This window comes from Pyrus communis, chromosome 4, assembly GCF_963583255.1.
Source record: "Pyrus communis chromosome 4, drPyrComm1.1, whole genome shotgun sequence".
In the NCBI taxonomy this organism is placed as follows: Eukaryota; Viridiplantae; Streptophyta; class Magnoliopsida; order Rosales; family Rosaceae; genus Pyrus; species Pyrus communis.
In genome coordinates this window covers 18,541,420-18,561,215 of record NC_084806.1, presented here as the reverse complement: position 1 = coordinate 18,561,215, position 19,796 = coordinate 18,541,420, and the positions used below count along the sequence as shown (strand labels likewise).

Here is a 19,796-nt window from a genome sequence, read left to right as displayed (position 1 = left end):
TTCAAATAAAAATTCCCAAGGTAAAATAGTACATACCTCATAACAAAAACCAATTGTTATGCTTTTAGAAGAATAAAACTAAATATTCGGTTGTGTTGCAGTCCCATTGGATTAGAAATGTGATTGTGTAAATCCTAGTGTATCTAGAAGCATCTTGTATATTCCCTTTAGTAGTTTAATTCCTATTAGAGATGTAATCCTATTAGGGTAAAGATTCTACTTATCCTACTAGTATAAATAAATGCATAAGGGGTGATACAACACATACCTCAAAATTAAATCTCTTTCCTCTCTCTCTGTTGCTGTCGACCCCTCTCCCTCTCTGTCCTTTATACATTTCAGTCAAATAGGCCGACAACACGTTATCAGCACGCTCTTGCCAGAAGCTAAGGAACTGAAGAATCGTAGGAGGAGGCTCTCTTCTACCAATTCAAAGGCTTTCAATTGTTTTTCTGCCAATCAGGTTCTTCTAAAATAATTAAGATATTTGAAAATCTTGAAGGATGAAAACATTCTCCATGATGCATGAACCCCCTATATTTATATTTTCCTTTCAATTATATATATTGTATATATGTTCATATATTTTGTCAATATATATACTTGTTCATGCATTACGCATTTATGCTATGTGGAATTGTGAGTCAAAGTATCGAAATTAATTTAAAAGCAATTAGGGATTTTTAATCCTAGAATTCAAAAAATAAAAAATAAATAAATAAATAAAAACTGGGATTCAATATTCCTCAACCAAATTAGTATTTTAAACATGTTCTGTTTTTGTCCTTTTTAATTTATTTGAATGAATACAATGAATGGTTCAACAGTTAAATGATTACATTGCCTTTCTTAACTCTTCCAAGTCACAAAAGCATTTTGAGATGAGACTGTCAATTGTCAAAAGATAACTTTAATGGTTTAGAGGGAAGTTATGTCTTTCTGGAAATAGACACAGTTGTGATTAGACTTTCAAAACTGTTCCTTCGCATACATTAGCTGCAGTTAACAACCCAATATCCTCGAATTCAGAAGATCCAAACCTCGGAGATCCAACAATCAATAAATAGCATGCAAACAAAGCACGACGAAGATTGTGGTTAATTACAAAAATCGAATGACAATACAAATATCTCAAAAATCAAATAATCAAATTTTAAAATTGGTCCTTGGATATGGGCTTAGGGCATTGACAGCATCTCTTTGCCCAAAATTCATGTCGCCTGAACTTCTCACACACCACCGCACGCAGTGGTTCTTGGTAAACGGAAACTCAGTTTTCCTACCAACTTTAAATTTTACAAGAATGTAAAGCTCAAAACAAGAAACAACTTTTTACCTACCATGAAATCAAATAGTAGAAATTTTTTCAGAATCGATTCGCCGCATATAGTGGTCCAACGAGGATGGGGTCGGATTTTACTCCTGGGATGATGGACTACAATAACCAGGTAGTGGCATTGGTTGTAGTTAGCCAATTCGCCAGAAAAAGAGGAAAGGTAGTGGGAATCGCAATAGGCGTACTGTTAATTGTAGATCGCTGAAACCTTAGAATTTTGAGGCCTCGCACTGCCACGTGTTGTGGTTTATCAAGGTGGTTCTTATGTAAGCTTTGTAGAGGAAATTGAGACCTTCAAGACTGTGGTGATAGCATCGACCAATTCCACCAAACATGGTCAGAATTCCCGTCGAAAATTTGCAAAGGTCACAGGTCAGTGGGTATGGATTTTTGGGTAGGTGTTATATTAGTTGGGTTTTCAGAAATGGAAATATTCTATTTTTCGAAATCTCTAGGTTTCCCAAAAAAGGAAACTTTCTATTTATAGTAAGTGCAATATGGCCAGAATGCCCCTCACTTTCAAGGTTCGCAACTTCATTGTTCAACTCAATTTGCGAATGGTTTTTGCCTAAACTTTCGTGACACCAAACTTTATCCATCTATTCTAAACGCACCTCCAAATCTATCAAAGTGAATTTAAGATGATCAAAACACCTCTGAAATTATTTTTTCCAAAATTATAAAATAAATAAATTTAGAACGGGATGTCAAAACTATTTAGTTATGGACAATACTTGGGTAAACAATTTGCAGTGACCAATTACGTGGCTCAACAGGCTTATTACATATGTCATGTAACAATTCTCCCAAGCATTAGCTATCAGTAAAACCAAACACTGCATCTCAGCGGCCCTCAATCTCTCCCTTCGTTTGCCGACCCCGACCCCAACCTCGCATAATCCCTCTCTTCTCCTGCAACCATCTCCAATATGCGTTCTTTCTCCACTTTTGTTGATGCCATGGTAGATCCGGCCATCAAGGGTTCATCGTCTGCCCAACCAGCCATGTCTCTCTCAACAACACCTATGGAAGATGGAGGAAGAAGAAAGGTGTTTTGTCACGTGTAAAAAGGGTTTTTGGTTACAGAGATAGCAAAATGTTGGAAGAGAATTAAGATGAAAGATGTTTTAAGGTTATTGGACCAGAAAACAACAAACTTGGGTTTTTCAAGAGTTTTTCAGTGTGACTAGAACACCCGGTACACCATGTGTCACTATACTAATGGTGGAATATGTGTGCTAAAAAGTTAACAACTTGGCCTTTATATAAAAACATTTGGTATACCACCCATGTTTCCGTCACAACAAAAAATTTCTCGTACTGACAGTACCCAAATATTATCCTTTAGTTATTATACACTATGGCTTTTTTATTCTTCGATTATGCATCTACTTCATGCTTGTTAGTACTTATAAGTGGCGTTTCTTTGAGAATGCAAATTGTTAATAGTTTAGCTATTGGCAACGTCTAGTTGGATGCAGTCAAACAATTGAGGTGCTAGCAACCTAGCTAGTCATATATATGCAATCTTATCTTTACATTTCTTTAATACAAATATATTGGAGGTGAGAGAAATTGAACTCAAGACTTGAACTTAGCTAACAAGCGCCGTACATCTTATCTTTAATATTATTATTTCTTGTTTCTTTCCTTAAGCAAGGATTAATAGTATTCCAAGTTGTGATAACACACTAATTATAATATTCTATATTGTATTCAAACTATAGACATCTTGAAACTTGTTCCATCAAATATGGAGTAGTGCCAAATGACTTGGATATACAATTTATTATTATTCTGGACTTTTCCCTAAATACCATTAGTTAAATAATTGGATAAATCAAAGGAAGAAATTAAAAAATTAAACTCAATAAAAAAAGATTACCAGATATTGTTATTACTATTGTAGGCTTATTTAACTTTTCTATCTAAGGAATAGAAAGAGGGAGGCCGGTGGTAGTGAGAGCGATAGGATAGAGATTCAATTATGAGGTGTGTGTTGTATCACCCCCATTGTGCCTTTATTTATAGTAGTAGGATAAGTAAAATCCTTACCCTTTTAGGATTACAACTCTTAATAAGTAATCAACTCCTAATAGGAATATAAGACATATTCCTCGATCTACTAGGATTTACAGAATCACATTCCTATTCTAAATATGGTTGCATAATCTTTGAATCCTCTGAAGAAACTTAGGGAGGTTGTGAATAATCTTTGTAATCGAGGGTTGAGTATTCAACTTCCCTAAAGAGCACGCTTTACAAAGAAATTCAAAACCATTATCTTCAGTGGTTTCAACATGATATTGATTATCCTAAATACCTCCAAAATTCAGCAACATTCTTCAGGACGTGGAGAATAAAGTGCCTTTTTAATGGTTAAGACAGTACCATTAGACAACATGATACGAGCCTTTCCGTATCCTTCAATCAAGTTGGATGGGCCTGAAAAAGTTGTCGAAGGTGCTTTCTTGGGTATAAAGTTAGTAAAATAATGTCGCTCACTCAAGATGGTGTGTGTGGTAGCACTATCAGCCAGACAACTAACTTCCCCACTAGACATACCTAGAAATAAATTGATCGAATTGGTCACATGCATAAATATAATTCCATTCATTCAATTAAGCAATTTGAGAAATAATATCCATAAAATAACAATCCATAATTCAAAACAAACCAAAACCAAACAAATTATTCCAAAGACTTAGAAAAATGGTTCAAAATCAAACCATAAACCTAGAAAAATAGGGGAGAGGGCCGGCCACTCTTAGTAGGTTTGGCCACTAGGGGTAAAACACCCTAAAACATGTCTAATTTATTTGTCCATAGGCATTGACGCCTCCTGAAAATCTGATATCTCCATGGATGTAGTAGCATCTTTCGGAATGATACTTGGCAATAGCCTTGGGGTTAGCTTGGCATACGCTTGACCAATGCTCCTATGATCCACAGTGGTAGCATATGTCCATTTTAGTGGAAACTGGTTGAACGGTAGTTTTTCCTTTGTTCTTGAAGTTCGGGGCCTTAGGTGCAAATGGTGGACAATGTTGGGTCACATTTCCTCCCTTGGGTGGGCCTTGATTCTGTGGATCTTGCGCTCGTGGTGGGGCTTGCCGCCCATTGCCATGACCATGACGATTCTTTCATCATTTGTGGCTACTAGAATTGGTCGTGTGCGCTTCAGGCCTGGCGTTAAAGCCAGTCAGTCGAGCTTGATGATTCTTCATCAAAAGCTGGTTTCACTTTTCAGCAAGAAGTAAAACAGAGATCAAATCCATAAATTTGGTGAATTTCTGAATTTATATGCCCTATAGTGTTGCTGCAAGACAATATTGGTGGCATGAAAGGTCGAATAAGTCTTCTCCAGGAGATCTAATTCGATTAGTTCCACTTTACAGAACTTCAGCAATGATCGGATTCTACAAACTTCAGAGTTGTATTCATTCACGGACTTAAAGTCTTGGAAGTGAAGATGCTGTCAGTCATGTCTTGCTTTAAGCAAGTATATGTCTTTCTGGTAATTGAAACAGTCGGCTAGAGCAAGCCAAATGGTGCGTGGGTCCTCCTCAGCGAGGTACTCTGTCTGCAGTGCATCATGAATATGTCTTCGAATGAAGATCGTTGCAGTAACTTTCTTATCTTCGTCAACAAGTTTGTCGTCGGTAGGTGCCTTGATGGTGGCTCTAATACCTTTTGCAATGAGATGAAGATTCATGTCTTGAACCCACTTCAGGTAGTTTCTTCCAGATACTTCCAGAGCGGTGAAATTGAGATTGTTCAAGTTCGACATGTCCCTAAAATAGATGATACAACAAAAATGTGATTAGTCATGCAGTGATCCATAGACATATATTGTAGAACATTCAGGTTCTATAGACATGTATTGGTTTAATTTAAGCATGAACACTACAGGTTTCATGTGGTAAGTTTTGAATGAAAACTTTAGGTTTTGAAGGCACTAAATATGAAACTACAGGTTCAATTTAGTTTTATAAACGATTAGTTCATAAAGGAGAAGTTCCTGCAAGAAATACAAAATGCAATATGCTGACTTAAGTGTAGTGGATTTGAGTTTCTTCGGGAACTCAAGTGTGAGAGCTTCGTTACTACAAAAGTATGTCAACGGTTCAAAGTAAAAAAATAAATTATTGAATCAATAATGTCCAAAAGTGATCTTCAGGTCAATAATTTTGGATTCAATTATCAGATTAATGGACTACTATTCACTTTTAATTAATTCAATAGATCGGGATCAAACAGGGTTGATCATGGAAGCAAAATAATGCCAAAAATTAGCATTGGGTTCGAAAAACCATAGCTCAATGGTATTTGGGTTGGGGTGCCGTGAGTAAGGCAAAGCCCTAAAGGCTTTTGGGCTCAGGGTTAAGGCTGCAAAAGTAACCCACATGTGGCTGCAGGCCACAAAACGAGAGATAGGAAGCCAAGCAGAAAGCTGCTAGCGTGGTTGGGCCGAGACCAACGTGTAGGAGCAAGCCAAGAGGCTTGCAGGTGTGCGAAGAAACCCCATTTGCAGCTGGGTTTCGACTTTGGGCCACAACAACTAAGCCGAGCCCTATAGGCTGGCTGATAGAAACACAGGCCGTGGCAAAGGCTAAGCCTAGGAGCACAGCTGCTGGCGTGGGTCAAGACTGAAGGACCAGCCTCGCATGCGCTGGTGTAGGTTGGGGCTGTAAGCCCGTGGTAAGAACCAAACCAGGCATACGACCTAGTTGTCCATAGTATGCAGTGAAGCCCAAAGGCTTCGGTAAAGGTCCAAGACGTCAAATGACATCGTGTCAAGGGGGTCTCTATGCAGCTAGGCTTCAGGCCAGCGCGGTGGTCCTTATGGTGGTGCTGCAGCGATGGTGCTGCAAAAATCCCAATTTCCTTTCTCTTTTTCGAAAAACCCTAACATGCTTCTAATTTATTAATATTCTTTGACTCACAATTCCACATAATAATTTAATTGCGTAATGCATGAAGTGCATATATATATATATTGACAATTATATGAAACATATACAATATATATATATATATATATATATATATATATATTGTAAGGAAAATATAAACATAGAGGGGTTCATGCATCATGGGGAATGTTTTCATGCTTCGTGGACGTTTCAAATATCTTTCTTTATTTTAAGCGTATTTGATTAGCAAAAAATAAATAAAAGCCTTTGAATTTTGTGGAAGATAGCCTCCTCCTATGATCCTTCAATTCCTCAGCTTCTGGCAAGAGCGTGTTGTAACGTGTTGTAGGCCTATTTAACTGAGCTATCTAAGGAATAGAGAGAGGAAGGCCGTCAAAAGTGAGAGAGAGAGGAGAGAGATTTAATTGTGAGGTGTGTGTTGTATCACCCCCATTGTGCCTTTATTTATAGTAGTAGGATAGGTAAAATCATTACCCTTTTACGATTATAATTCTTAATAAGTAATCAACTCTTAATAGGAATATAAGAGATTTTCCTAGATCTACTAGGATTTACACAATCACATTCCTATTTTAAATATGACTGCAACAATTACATGTTTATAACAGCTCCCTCATCTTACCTATTTGACAATTTTTTGAAGGAATAAATTAAAAGTTATTAAACTATAAGATATTAGTAGTGATTAAAGTCTAAAACATAAAAAATAAATTAAAAAAAAAAAATAAATAAATATAAATAAAAATGGCTAGTTGGATTTGGTCCAACACCAAGAAATAATAGGTGATAAGAATAGGCAATAAAAATAATGAAAATATGCAACCCTAGAAAATAAAAGAATAATGAGAATAAGCCAACGGGGGTGACATTGGCGGGCGGCTGGAGGGTAAGGGTTGACTTGATCCAAGTGGGAGACATGGCCACGCAATCCCCATCCATAAGCATACGGCCTTGTACTTGCTGGATGAGGATTTTTTTTTTTTAATTCTATTTGTGAAGATTCGGGGAATCAGTTTATCTGAATTATTCATTGTATTAAATAGTATTTAAATAAAAAATTTTAAAATAATTTCTACGTACATGATAAGTGATGAAAGATAAAATGAATTGATATTTATGATTCTTATAAAGAGAATCCGAATATAATCTTATTTCGTACTTGCTCACAAACATCATACACACGTGTCAGCTAGTACTTTCACCTACTCCCTCCCACTCCCTTTCCTTCCGTACGTTCTATATAGTCCCTCTTTCTCTAGAAATATATTCATCCCCAATTTTCTTTCCTTCCAAACAAGCACGTAACTAACACAGCACAAACACAAACGCCTCACTTTAGAAAATTTCTATCTTTGATTTTCTGTTTTCTCTCGGGAAGGAATTGAAGAATCTTTCTCGGGTTGGTGAAGATGATGTACGAGCAGCAGCAGCAAATGAGAATGGACACGAAGAAAAAAGCTGCTAATGAGAGGAAGAGATCGATAGATGAAGAGAGGCTTGAGATAGTGGATTTGAGTGGGATGTCTCTTGATGCCCTTCCCAATCCTTCCCTTAATTTGGGGGCTATTTGCAAGCTTGATCTTTCCAATAACAACCTTCAGGTATTTGAGATGAATTGTAGATATGCTTCCATCTCCATCAGGGAGAAAATCTTGTATTTATACGTCCAATTCTCACAATCATCTACCTTGTAATTAATCTGTATCGGTACATCACGTCTTAAAGGGTATAATATTCCTTAAAAAGAATTGATCTCACAACTATATATCAAATCTCATGATTTTGATCACGCAATAGGTAGTTGTGAGATCTTTACGTCGTCCATTGAGAGTACAAAGGGTACAATGTTAATAATAATTTGTGTATCTGCACGTTGGGGATTCATATGAGAGAGGTTCTATTTAGAGTTCGATTCTTGAACGAATTTGTATATACAAATTTTTTATATATAAAAATTTGTTTTGATATTGTCTCTTGGTGTAAATTTTGCAGAACATACCAGAATCCTTAACAGCAAGATTATTGAACGTGGTAGTGTTGGACGTGCATTCAAATCAGCTGAAATCTCTTCCAAACTCAATTGGTTGTTTGTCCAAGCTTAAGGTTCTCAACGTTTCCGGAAACCTTCTTTCATATCTCCCAAACACTATCGAAAATTGCAGGTTCGTTGTCATCTCTTCCTCTTCCTCCTTCCAATTAAATTAAGAACAATTTCATTAATGAATGCTTCATATAAATGTATATACAAGCGTTATGCCTTTTCTTTTTGGGTTAACACAAGCGTTATGCTTTATTTATTTGTTAGTGATTTTCTGAAAATTAGGATCATTAAAAACAATAAAATTTGGAATGTACCTGAAAGAATTCCCTTAATTTAATGGAATATTCTGGATGACTATATATACTAGTTTGTAGGATAAGTGTTCTCCATTTGTTCAGTGAAAATTCCCATTTTAAATGGCAAGTTATTGAAAAAAATAGTCATGTAACTTGAAATTAAACAAAATATGGAGGACTAGAGGGGCCAGTAAATTAATTTTTACATGCATTTTTCTTTCAATGCAACCGATCTTAAAGTGAATCTTTACCTAACCTCGCGGTTTGTTTTTACATGCATGACCGATTAAAATTTTTGAAACCTGCGATGTAATTAATAAATTTCTTATTATACATATGCAAACTTTTTTAAACATTAAAGTAATATATTGTACTCCTAATATATATCAACGTGTTCACCGTCTTCTGATGTCATCCCTTCTTTTATATTATTGGACCCCCATTGCGTCATGAAATTAATTCACAGGTAAACCAGAAAATTAACATATCTATTCCTTATCATGATCAAATTTGATATTGAATGTAGGATAATTTTGGATGCGGTCCTTATTTATCAACGTTCTTTGATTGAAATTTTGTTGATTTTCGATTTTTTATTAAAGTCCCTGAAATTAATGTAATAATGCATTTCTATGTAGGTTGTTATAATTTTTAAATTAAAATTTGATATTTGTAGTTATTTATATTAATGAGATTTTAAATAAAATCCATAATTTGTTGAAAATATTTTAAAAAATATATACTTAAATAAAACCCATGATTTGTCATTACTTGTATTAATGACATTTTACATATGAAAAATTGGTAATTTGTATATGATACATTTACATACAAAAAATTGGTACATTTTATACAAAATAAAGGTGATACATTTTATATAATGGGTACATTTCATATAAAAAATACAATGGGTAAATTTTACACAAAAAAGAGATGGTACTTGCAAAAAAAAAAAAAAAAAAATGGGCACATTTTACATATAACAAAGTGGTACATTTTTAAAGACAAATGGGTACATTATTAATAAATTATGGGTACAAATAAAAGGTCAAAAAAATATGGACACAAAAAGAAATTAATATATGGGTACAAACTAAAACTGAATAGAAAATTGGCACAATTTAATAAAAAGGGTTGCAAATTAAAATGGGTACAAAATAAAAATAAACATATATGATACAAAATTTAGCCATAAATATAAATATATCAGATGTAACGTTTCTAACACTAAATGAATAATTTATAAATAAAATTTAATTATCTTGACATGTAAAATTTTTTATTATTTAAATAATTAATGATGTTTATTAAAACCAAGGACCTTGATTAAAAATTAAAAAGGAATAAGGTTTCAATCAATACAGTTGAAAAAAGAGGGATGAAAACTTAATTTCTCCTTGAATATAATTATTAAAGAAACCATAGTTAATTTAATTCATAGAACATCGTGTTAATTTTCTATTTTTTTTTTCTTCCAATACTAGACGTACGTTGTTTTATTGTAGTTGTATATATATATTTTTCTTGTCCTAAAGGAGCACTTCCGGTTGAGTATAAGGGACGCAAAACAGAAATCTCTAGTACTTGAGTGTGTACGCCTAAACTGAGCAGTCAACAATTTGTTATTTCCCATTAAAACTATAAACATTTTTGGAAGTACGTCTTGATGCGGTGATTTTTTTTTTTTTTTTTTTTGTCTCGTAGGAACCAAAGGAATGGTGTAGAGAACTTGCAACAAATAAGTCAAAAGTATAATTCATGATCACATTGAAAATTCTAATAACAGTTACACGTATCACGCATGCAAAGAAAAGTAGAACCCTTTCACCAAAAATAAAAAATAAAAAGACAAGTAGAACCCTATATACAAGAGTACAATCGTAAAACTAAAGAATACAAGATGGTCTAAACACTTAATGAGGACATTTTTGCGTGCACTCGGAATGTCGGCAAATGATGTATGATAATATAAGTAGAGAGATTATTATGACATTTATTTCTTTGAATACATTGAAAATTATGTATGATATGACATTTAATGTATTACTTTGTGTTCTGAATATATTGAAAATTTTCTATTTAGTGGTCTTACAAATGAACAAAAAAAAAAAAACCATTTTTCTTATAGGGGGAGACAAATTCACATAGATAAGGTTTCATTTGAGAGATTATACAACACAGTTCAATAGTAGGGTTTTGATGTGGTTTATACATGTGCATCAAATTGTGGATTATTGTTAAAGCAAATTGACTTAGTTGTGGTTTAACAATTACTCAGGTCAATAGAAGAGCTGAATGCCAACTTCAACAAGCTGAGCCACCTCCCAGACACCATTGGTTTTGAACTTAATAACCTCAAGAAGCTATCAGTGAACTCCAACAAGCTCATCTTTCTACCACGCTCCCTCACCCATCTTACGTCTCTGCGCATACTCGATGCTCGTCTCAACTGCCTCAGGTCCCTTCCTGAAGATCTCGAGAACCTTATCAACCTAGAAGTTCTCAATGTGAGCCAAAACTTCCAGTACCTCGAAATCCTACCATACTCCATTGGCCTCCTCATGTCTCTTGTTGAATTGGACGTCAGCTACAACAAGATCACAGCCCTACCAGACTCCATTGGATGCCTCAAGAAGCTTCAGAAGCTTATTGTGGAAGGAAACCCTATGGTTTCTCCTCCTCCTGAGGTGTTCGAGCAAGGGTTGCATTCAGTGAAGGAGTACCTTAGTGAGAAAATGAATGGCGGCCACAAGACTCCTCTCAAGAAGAAGTCTTGGATGGGAAAATTGGTGAAGTATGGCACGTTCAACGGGGCCAACCGAAGCAGACCGCGAGAGGAGAGAGAAGGGTTCATCATGCCCGAGTACCGGTCATCAATTGACGGCCTTGCTTCACCGAGGTATATGGGGATGTTCTCACCTCGTCGCCTCTTCTCTCCCCGTACTTACTTCACTCGGTGAAGGGTAAAAATGTTGAAAACAATTAAGAAAACGGCGTATGTTCATGAATCATGAGCCTTAGTACTCATGAGGATGGGGTTAATTTCTAGTGCGCGTATTTTTGTTTTTGTTTGGCTTGTAATATTGGTAATTCATGGCGTTGCACGTATGCATGTAGGGTTCATATACTTATAGTAGGATCGGTGGTTGTCTTGTGGGTAAGTCGTTTGAGAAGATCACGTAGCTTTGCATTAGAAATAGTTGCTAAGTTATAGGTCTCATATATGTAAGTATCAGTTATATATAGGTAATGGGGTATCTGTGGTTACATATATATTTATGCATGTCTAGTTTGTAAATAAATTTCATGGGCTTCATATACAGTTTTGAATATATATATATATATATATATATATATATATATATATATAATAACTGCAAAGGGAAGAAGATAATTTGCTTCCACATTTGAATGATTTGTCTGAAGGAGTAAATCCTCATTTTAAAGACAATTATCACCCTTCTTTTAGAAAGTTGTGAGACTTTTCTAGATGATCTTATGATAAGAAATTAACATCATTTACAAATTGGTTATAACTCTTATGATAAGTCACACATCATATCATACCCTTTTTTCTTTACACGCTTTTATAATACTCTTTGGTTATGTGTATATTAGTTTACCAATCTATTTACCTCCACACATCAAATACAAATACATATAATAAAGCCAATATCATCATGATCATATTCCAATATCTACCACTTAATCTTGATGATGATGTAAGATCTAGTTGGCTACACATATAGAATATCATTACCGAGTATCAAATCTTGAATACTCTTGACTTTCCAACTTTAGTTTACAAACATTTGTAAACTCTCGTCAGTCCGTTATTCGGCTTATGGTGCGCACGCTTTGACCACTAGTACTAAACATTAGTAAAGTGGCACTATGACTCTTTAACTGTGTTGAAATTTCGATCAAGTACTTCCTCCTAAGTCAATCCAAAGGCCTTCCTCAATACACCTTGTCAACGACTACACATTATGTGCCAAGATGTTATACATATTAAAACATGATGCATGCCTATAAACGAATTTTACATACAAGAAAATATGTTATAACTTTGTTACTTTGCTAGTTTCCTCAATCTTTTATCCGACTATTAATCAAATAAAGTCGCTTCACATTGTTCATTTCAGAAATCCTCAAAACCCATCGAGTGATGCCCATACCGCATGCCCCAACTACAACATCTAGATAATTCCAACTTGTACCACATGCTCCTCTAGATTTCCCTTCCAAGGAATCTAGTGGGCATAGGATCAGCCACCATCTCATCAGAGGGTATATGGTCGACTTTCACTTCATCCCTCATCACTATAAAGTCCATATAATGATACTTTACTTCAATGTGTTTTTTTTTATAGGAGCTTTTGATCCATTCCTTAAAAATTGTACTTATTAACATAAAATACATTGACATACTTCCTTGGGATACAACGTCTAGATGTATCAATAAACTTTTAGGCTATACTGCAGTATTTACCTGCTCGTACTGTAACTCAACTATGTTTCTTAATCAATCAAGAGGCGACCATTATGTTTTTATCAAAATTTCATGCAAAAATGCATCACAATAGAAAATTACATAACTAATACTTAGTTCAATAAATTTCATAATTTGAGTGTCTTCTAATTAATTCTCTTGACTCCTTGTCAATGTGTTTGATTAAAAACATAATCCTCTTCTTTGATTAAAAACATAAACCGAAACAAAGTTTAATTCCTTGAGTCTCCCACTAAAATTCAAAACAAGGTTTCATTTCTCGCACTCAATTGATCAATCTTTTCAAGATGAAAATTTTAATTAGCTTTTAATCTTTAAGATGATCAATTTCTCACTCTCCTAGTTCTAATCATTTCTATTAGAACCTAGTAGCACATTACTAACCATGTCATTGTTGTGATCACTAATTAGATCTCTCCCCTTGATCATTGACAATAGCATGAATTATATCATTGTTGTGATCACTAATTATATCTCTCTCCTTGATCATTGACAATAACATGAATTATATCTCTTCACTTGATCATTGACAATAGCATGCATGATCGTATAAATGTATCAAAGTACCTGTTTTTGTTGCTTTAAATAACAACAACAAAAACACATATACTCATATATATACCAACATGTTTTTAATAGCAACTGTGTACTAATTCACAAGTTAAAAAAAAAAAAAAAAAAAAAAAAACCTTGCGTGACGAAATTTTGCACAACGAAACACACATCGTTGTGCAAAATCACTTTGCACGACAAAACTTTAAACTTCATCACGCAAAGTCTTTACAAAAATAAATAAAATAAATTTTTTTTTTTTTTTAAATCTTTGCATGACGTAATCCAAATATTTCCTTGCTTAAACCAATTTATGTTCGTTTTTTATTTAATATTATATTAGAAATTTTAAAATATAGTTATTTTCATAAGTTTTTATTATTTTTTTAAAACCTTTACGTGACAAATATCAATATTTCATCGACTAAACCTTATTTACTTAATTTTTATATTTTATATTGTTAAACTATATTATTATTTATTTTTTTATTTTTATTTTTTTTGGCTCGATGAATACACATTTGGTCACCTAAACTTTATTTATTTTAATTTATTTATCTTTTAAATTGTAAAATAAAATTATTTTCTTTTTTATTATTGATAAAAATTATTTTTATAAATTTTGTGCGACGAACCAATATTTCGTCCCGCAAAATCCTTAAATTTGGGAGGGAGCCAAAAATGGTACATGGGATTTGTTTTTTTAAGACTTTGCGCTATCAATCCTTCGTCGTGCAAAACTTTGCGCGACCAACACTTTGTTGTGCCAAACTCTAAAAAATTTGGACGGGCACCAAAAATCGGATGCGGAAAATTTTTGTTTTTTTTTTAATTTTTTAAAGACTTTGGGTGACCAATAGTTTGTTGCACAAAGTGATATGGTTTTTAAAACCATAATAACTCATCCACAATTTTCTCAATGTCTTTCTCTATTCTCTTACCTCTCCTCTTTCTTTCCCTCTCCCCAAATCCAACCCTTTCCCTCACACTCATTCCTCTCACTTAATCTCTCTCCTCTCTCTTCACTATCTCTCACTCTCACTCACTCTCTCATCTCTCTCTTTCACTATCTCCTCTAATTCTCTCACACTTACTCCTCCCTTTCATTCTCACTTACTCTCAATCTTGCCAAAATGTACATTCTCCCCAAATTCTAATTTTTTTCATTAATATGTGTTTTTGGAGTTAATTTTGAGTTTGGTGCGGGGTTTGGGGTCGAGTATAGGGTGAGGTGACACACTCCGACTCAGAATGTCCGCTAGGAACCCAAATCGAGCCTTACTGGCCGACACCTGGAAGGTGATGAAGCCATGAGTGTGATAATGTAATAAATGTGAATAAATTAAAATCTAAAAGTGGTTAAGTATACGAGTGCACGGTGAGCGGGTCTGGACCCATTTCACGCGTGATACAGAGCATAAGTATAGTACAGTAAGGTAAGATAATTATTATACCATCATAAGAAGACATCTGTACTGAAAAGTGCCACGAATCCTCGTCGATATGGAACTCTGCTGTTAGAACCTAGAGGGGTACAAAAGTAGAAAATGTGAGTGAGTGAAACCAAACTTTTCAAACCAATTTCAATTACCAAAGGCAATAGCCCCTCGCCGTAACACCTATATAATTTCCCAGAAAATAGAATACATATCTATCTCAATCCCATACATGGCATAACAAAGTCCACATGAATATCATGCCATAGATCTCAATAAACATATATATCTCATTGACATGTTAGCCAGAGCCACCTCACGTGACCTGTACGGCTAAATCAATATCTCATCAATCAATGCTAGCATATAAGTCAGAATCACCTATAGTGACCTGTACAACTTATTCATATCTCATCAATTATTGTTAGCACATATAAGTCGGAGTCACCTATAGTGACCTGTACGACTTATTCATAGCTCATCAAATATCTCATCAATCATTGCTAGCACATATAAGTCGGAGTCACCTATAGTGACCTGTACGACTTATTCATATCTCATCAATCATTGCTAGCATATATAAGTCGGAGTCACCTATAGTAACCTATACGACTTATCCATAGCTTATCAAATATCCCTGCACACGAGTCAGAACCACCTATAGTGGTCTGTACGATAGGCTTATGCACCTACCTTGGATCCAAGGTGAGCGTAAGGTGCGAAAGGTGAAATCACGTGAAGGACTATGCCCTGGCCACGGGCGGAAGCACTAACACCGGAGTGCAGGTTTATGAGCTCTAAATGCATCCAATACCGCATGTACGATTCATAGGCAACCAGTACGACAATGTCGGAGTTGCCTATTACATAAATGTAGTCATGCCATAACCCCATCATTTCAACTAATACTATATACTCACCTGGTGTGTCCTGCGTTCACCTTTGTACTTCAAAGTGTTCACAATAATTAAGTGCAAGTAATATACATATGGATATACCAAGATGTAAATCTGAAATTCAACCATGTCATAATATTTCCAAATATATAAACATATATACAAATGGAATAAAATGCATAAGCTGTAACGCCCCACTCCTGAACTATTTACCTTCAGAAATAATTATTGGTGATAAACCCAACTAAACACTAGTTTAATTAACTATCATTACTAACTATTTTTCACTTCAATGTTACGATTCTTCACACATTGATTTATAACCAACATTTCACCACCAAAACATAAGGTTAATTCTCACATTTTTCACCAATCTCCCTCACATTGCTCAAATCCCCAACAAGGCTATTGTCCCAATTATTTAGTCTCAATTATTATATGGCTGCATCCAACGTCTCGTTAGACTACCTACGTACCCTAAACAGGGATCAAGTCATTCGTAGTTCACATTAATTATTTATACATACATGCATAAACCAATTTAGAAGCGTTTGTGGAACTCTCTATTATATAAATATGATAAAAAGGAAATGACCCACCCACCTGGAGTCCACGCTATGATTCACTAGCACGCACATCGAAGCGTTCCAAACGATTGGCGCCTATAACAATTATCGAATCACATCTCAGAACTCTTATCAATAGAATACATAATTTGCATAAGGCACGCCCTTAAAGATATTTTAAAATAGTTTGAGACTCATTGACCACAAGTCAATCGATGATAGGGTCCACAACACTGTATAACTCGATCCGGAAGATCCGCATATCAAATTTCCAATCCGCAATTTCTAAAGATCCACATTATGTTTCTAGAATAACATACTAAAATTTCATTTCGATCCAACGATCGGATTTCGGCCAATTTCCCAAACTGATTAGCGTTTAACGTTTTATTTTATTAACTTACAAATCCAATTCGGGAAGATCTGTACATCGGATTCCCAATCCGTAAGTTCCTAAATTCTTCAAATATTACGTACTACAATGTAACAAAGATTGGTAACGACCCAACGGTCGGATCGTCGATTCACATAAATACCTAATAACGTATTATAGAGAATTTAGGTTCCAACGATCAACCTACGTCATTCAAATATCAAAACTGAATTCAAGACATTCGACATAGCCTAAAATTAGCATTGGCGGCCCACTGGCCACGCACCGCCGTGGTGGAGGTCGGCCGCCCCGACTCGCCGGAAAATCTAACTATTTCCAAAAATTCTCAAACTTCACAGAAATGAAGATCTCAGTGAATGGAGCAACTTTCATACCTACCACGAAGACCAAAAGTGGACAGAAGATAGTTAATTTTGCCCACAAAGCCGGCGGGTGCCTAAAGCTTCCTGACGTCGATTCATCGTCTTCGGTGGTCCAACGGGGTCAAGATTGGTTGAGATTTTCTCCTGGGATGATGGGCTACAAAGCCCAAGTGGTGGCATCGGCCATTACTTTGCCGATTCACCAGAAAATTGAAAAGAGTGGTTGGAGCATTGTTGATTTTCGTCGACTTTCGTGGCCTCCAACCGCCATATACCGTGGTTAATCAAGGTAGTTCTTGGGTGAGTTTTGTAGAGGGGAATGAGAGCTTCAAGTTGGAGGTGGTGGCGTCGAAAAACTCCACTGGAGTTGGCCGGAATTGGCCTTGTAAAATGGGTGGTCACGCAAGGTTGGGCACGGGTGCACGGGAAGCTTTCCCTTTTTTTTTTTCTTTTCTGATTGGCTCTCACCCTCTCCCTCTAATTCCAATTGGTTCCTTGACCTTATGCTTGATTGGTTCTTCTTATTTGTGCCTAAAATCTGATTGGCCACTTTCCCACAAGGTGGGAATTCAAATTATTTATAACTAAACTTTAAATAACCATTTTCAAACGTCCATAACTGTACCGTTATAATCCGGACTCGGAAATGGCTTTCGCCTATGCGTTCACACCAACGAGTACTATGAGGATATGTTAAAAGAATAAGTCATACGTCTCTCTAGACGATGGTCAACGGAAGTCAAAATCTTTGCCTCTAGGGCATTTTCGTAAATTCACGCTTTTAAAATAAAATAAAAACGTAAAATTTGTAACGGGTTGTCACATGAGGGGTGGAGTTTGAGGTTGGATTTGGGGTATACCAATTTTAGGGGAAATTATGCCCCTTTTTTGGTATTATTTTATATTGTTTTTTGGTTTTATTTGACTTTTTTTTTTTTTTAATTTTTTTTAATAGAGAATTGTCGAGGACACTATCGAACCATATCCTCTACCACTACCACCACAATAGACTTGTATTAGGATTTTATTATTGTTCTTTGTTAATTTAGTGTACATTTTGAATATATTATACATATTGGATAATTTGATCACTATTTTTCATATGTAATTTTATTTTGAATATGTCAATTTAAATTAAAAAAATAAAATCATACAATTAAATTAAATTAAAAAGGTAAAAATTCGAAAAATCTTGAACTACCAAATATTTCGTCGCGTAAACAATTAATATAATTAAATTAATAGAAGAGAAATAATAAAACAAAAAGTCAAAAACCTTGCGCGACAAAATATTTTGTCGCGCAAACAATTAATTTTGTTGTGCAAATTATTAAATTAATTTAATTTAATTAAAAATTGCAAAACAAAAATCTTTGTGCGACGAAATATTTTGTTGCGCAAACCCTATCTTCACGAGCTTTGCACGACCAAAATTTTGTCATGTAAGTTTTTGCGTGAGGAAATTGTACTTTGTGCAACAAACTTATTTCTTCGCACAAAATGCTTTTTGTAGTAGTGATTATACACCTCAAAAAGAAATACATTATTCTTAGCCAATAGTAATTGTACTGAAGTAATTCACATGTATAATCAATTTCTTAGGCTTATCGTTATTCTTCGTTCAATATAGACAATTAATTTTTAAGTGTCCAACTTCACCGCGAAGGAAACAACTGCATTTCTTGCTCTTGTTGTGCGTATGGTCAAACTCTATAGTGCTTCTCATTGTTTTTGAAGATTTTGAGCTAGGGTCTTGGGACAATCTGTCTTTATTCTGCATGTTATTATGGGGATGGATCTTGGGATGCGTTTACTGATACAAATAAAGTCAAAGGCACGTATGGAGTGTGGTGAATGAGGATCCTTTTTGGATCCTCTTTGTGGGAATTCGGGGTTTAATCAAGTGTGTCCATTCATCGTACATCATGCGGTCAGTTTTCATTAAGACTATTTATTTTCAATTTAAAATTTAAAATTCAAAAAGATTTTTAACCGCATGATGTACGATGGACGAACTCGATTGATTGATCATCTGGATCCCCACAAAGAGAATCCGGAGATGATCATATTCCGAGTGTGGTCACCTAGTTGGTGCAAAAAATAATATTCTTTGAAAGATAGGACAAGAGAAGATCATTTTCCTGAAGAAATTAATGTTCAGAAATAAATCAACACTCTTGAAGATGAAGAGGAAATAACTAACCAGTTTAAAGTTGATGAAGAGAGAACCGTTAAAGAGGCACAGACACTTGATGAAACACATATAACAACAACAACAACAACAACAACACAACAACAATAAAATCTTATTCCATTAAGTGAGGCCGGTTGTGTGAATCATAAAGCACCAATGTGCTCAGTTTTGCATCAAGTCTTCTGTTAGCTCTAGATGCTTCATGTCTTCTTAAAGTCTCTTTCCAAGTCTTCCTAAGTCTTCCTCTACCCCTTTTTCCATGAGCCTGTGTCT

At 35.0% G+C, this 19,796-nt stretch overlaps 1 protein-coding gene across 1 annotated transcript; it reads left to right on the top strand.

The window, feature by feature from the left end:
• The first annotated feature begins 7,597 nt into the window (after nucleotides 1-7,597).
• LOC137730508 (plant intracellular Ras-group-related LRR protein 6-like) lies at nucleotides 7,598-11,916 on the top strand. The gene is made up of 3 exons (XM_068469498.1): nucleotides 7,598-7,874; nucleotides 8,266-8,435; nucleotides 10,889-11,916. The coding sequence occupies exons 1-3, from the start codon at nucleotides 7,683-7,685 to the stop codon at nucleotides 11,568-11,570; spliced, it is 1,044 nt and encodes a 347-aa protein (XP_068325599.1). The 5' UTR covers nucleotides 7,598-7,682; the 3' UTR covers nucleotides 11,571-11,916.
• The last annotated feature ends 7,880 nt before the right edge of the window (nucleotides 11,917-19,796 follow it).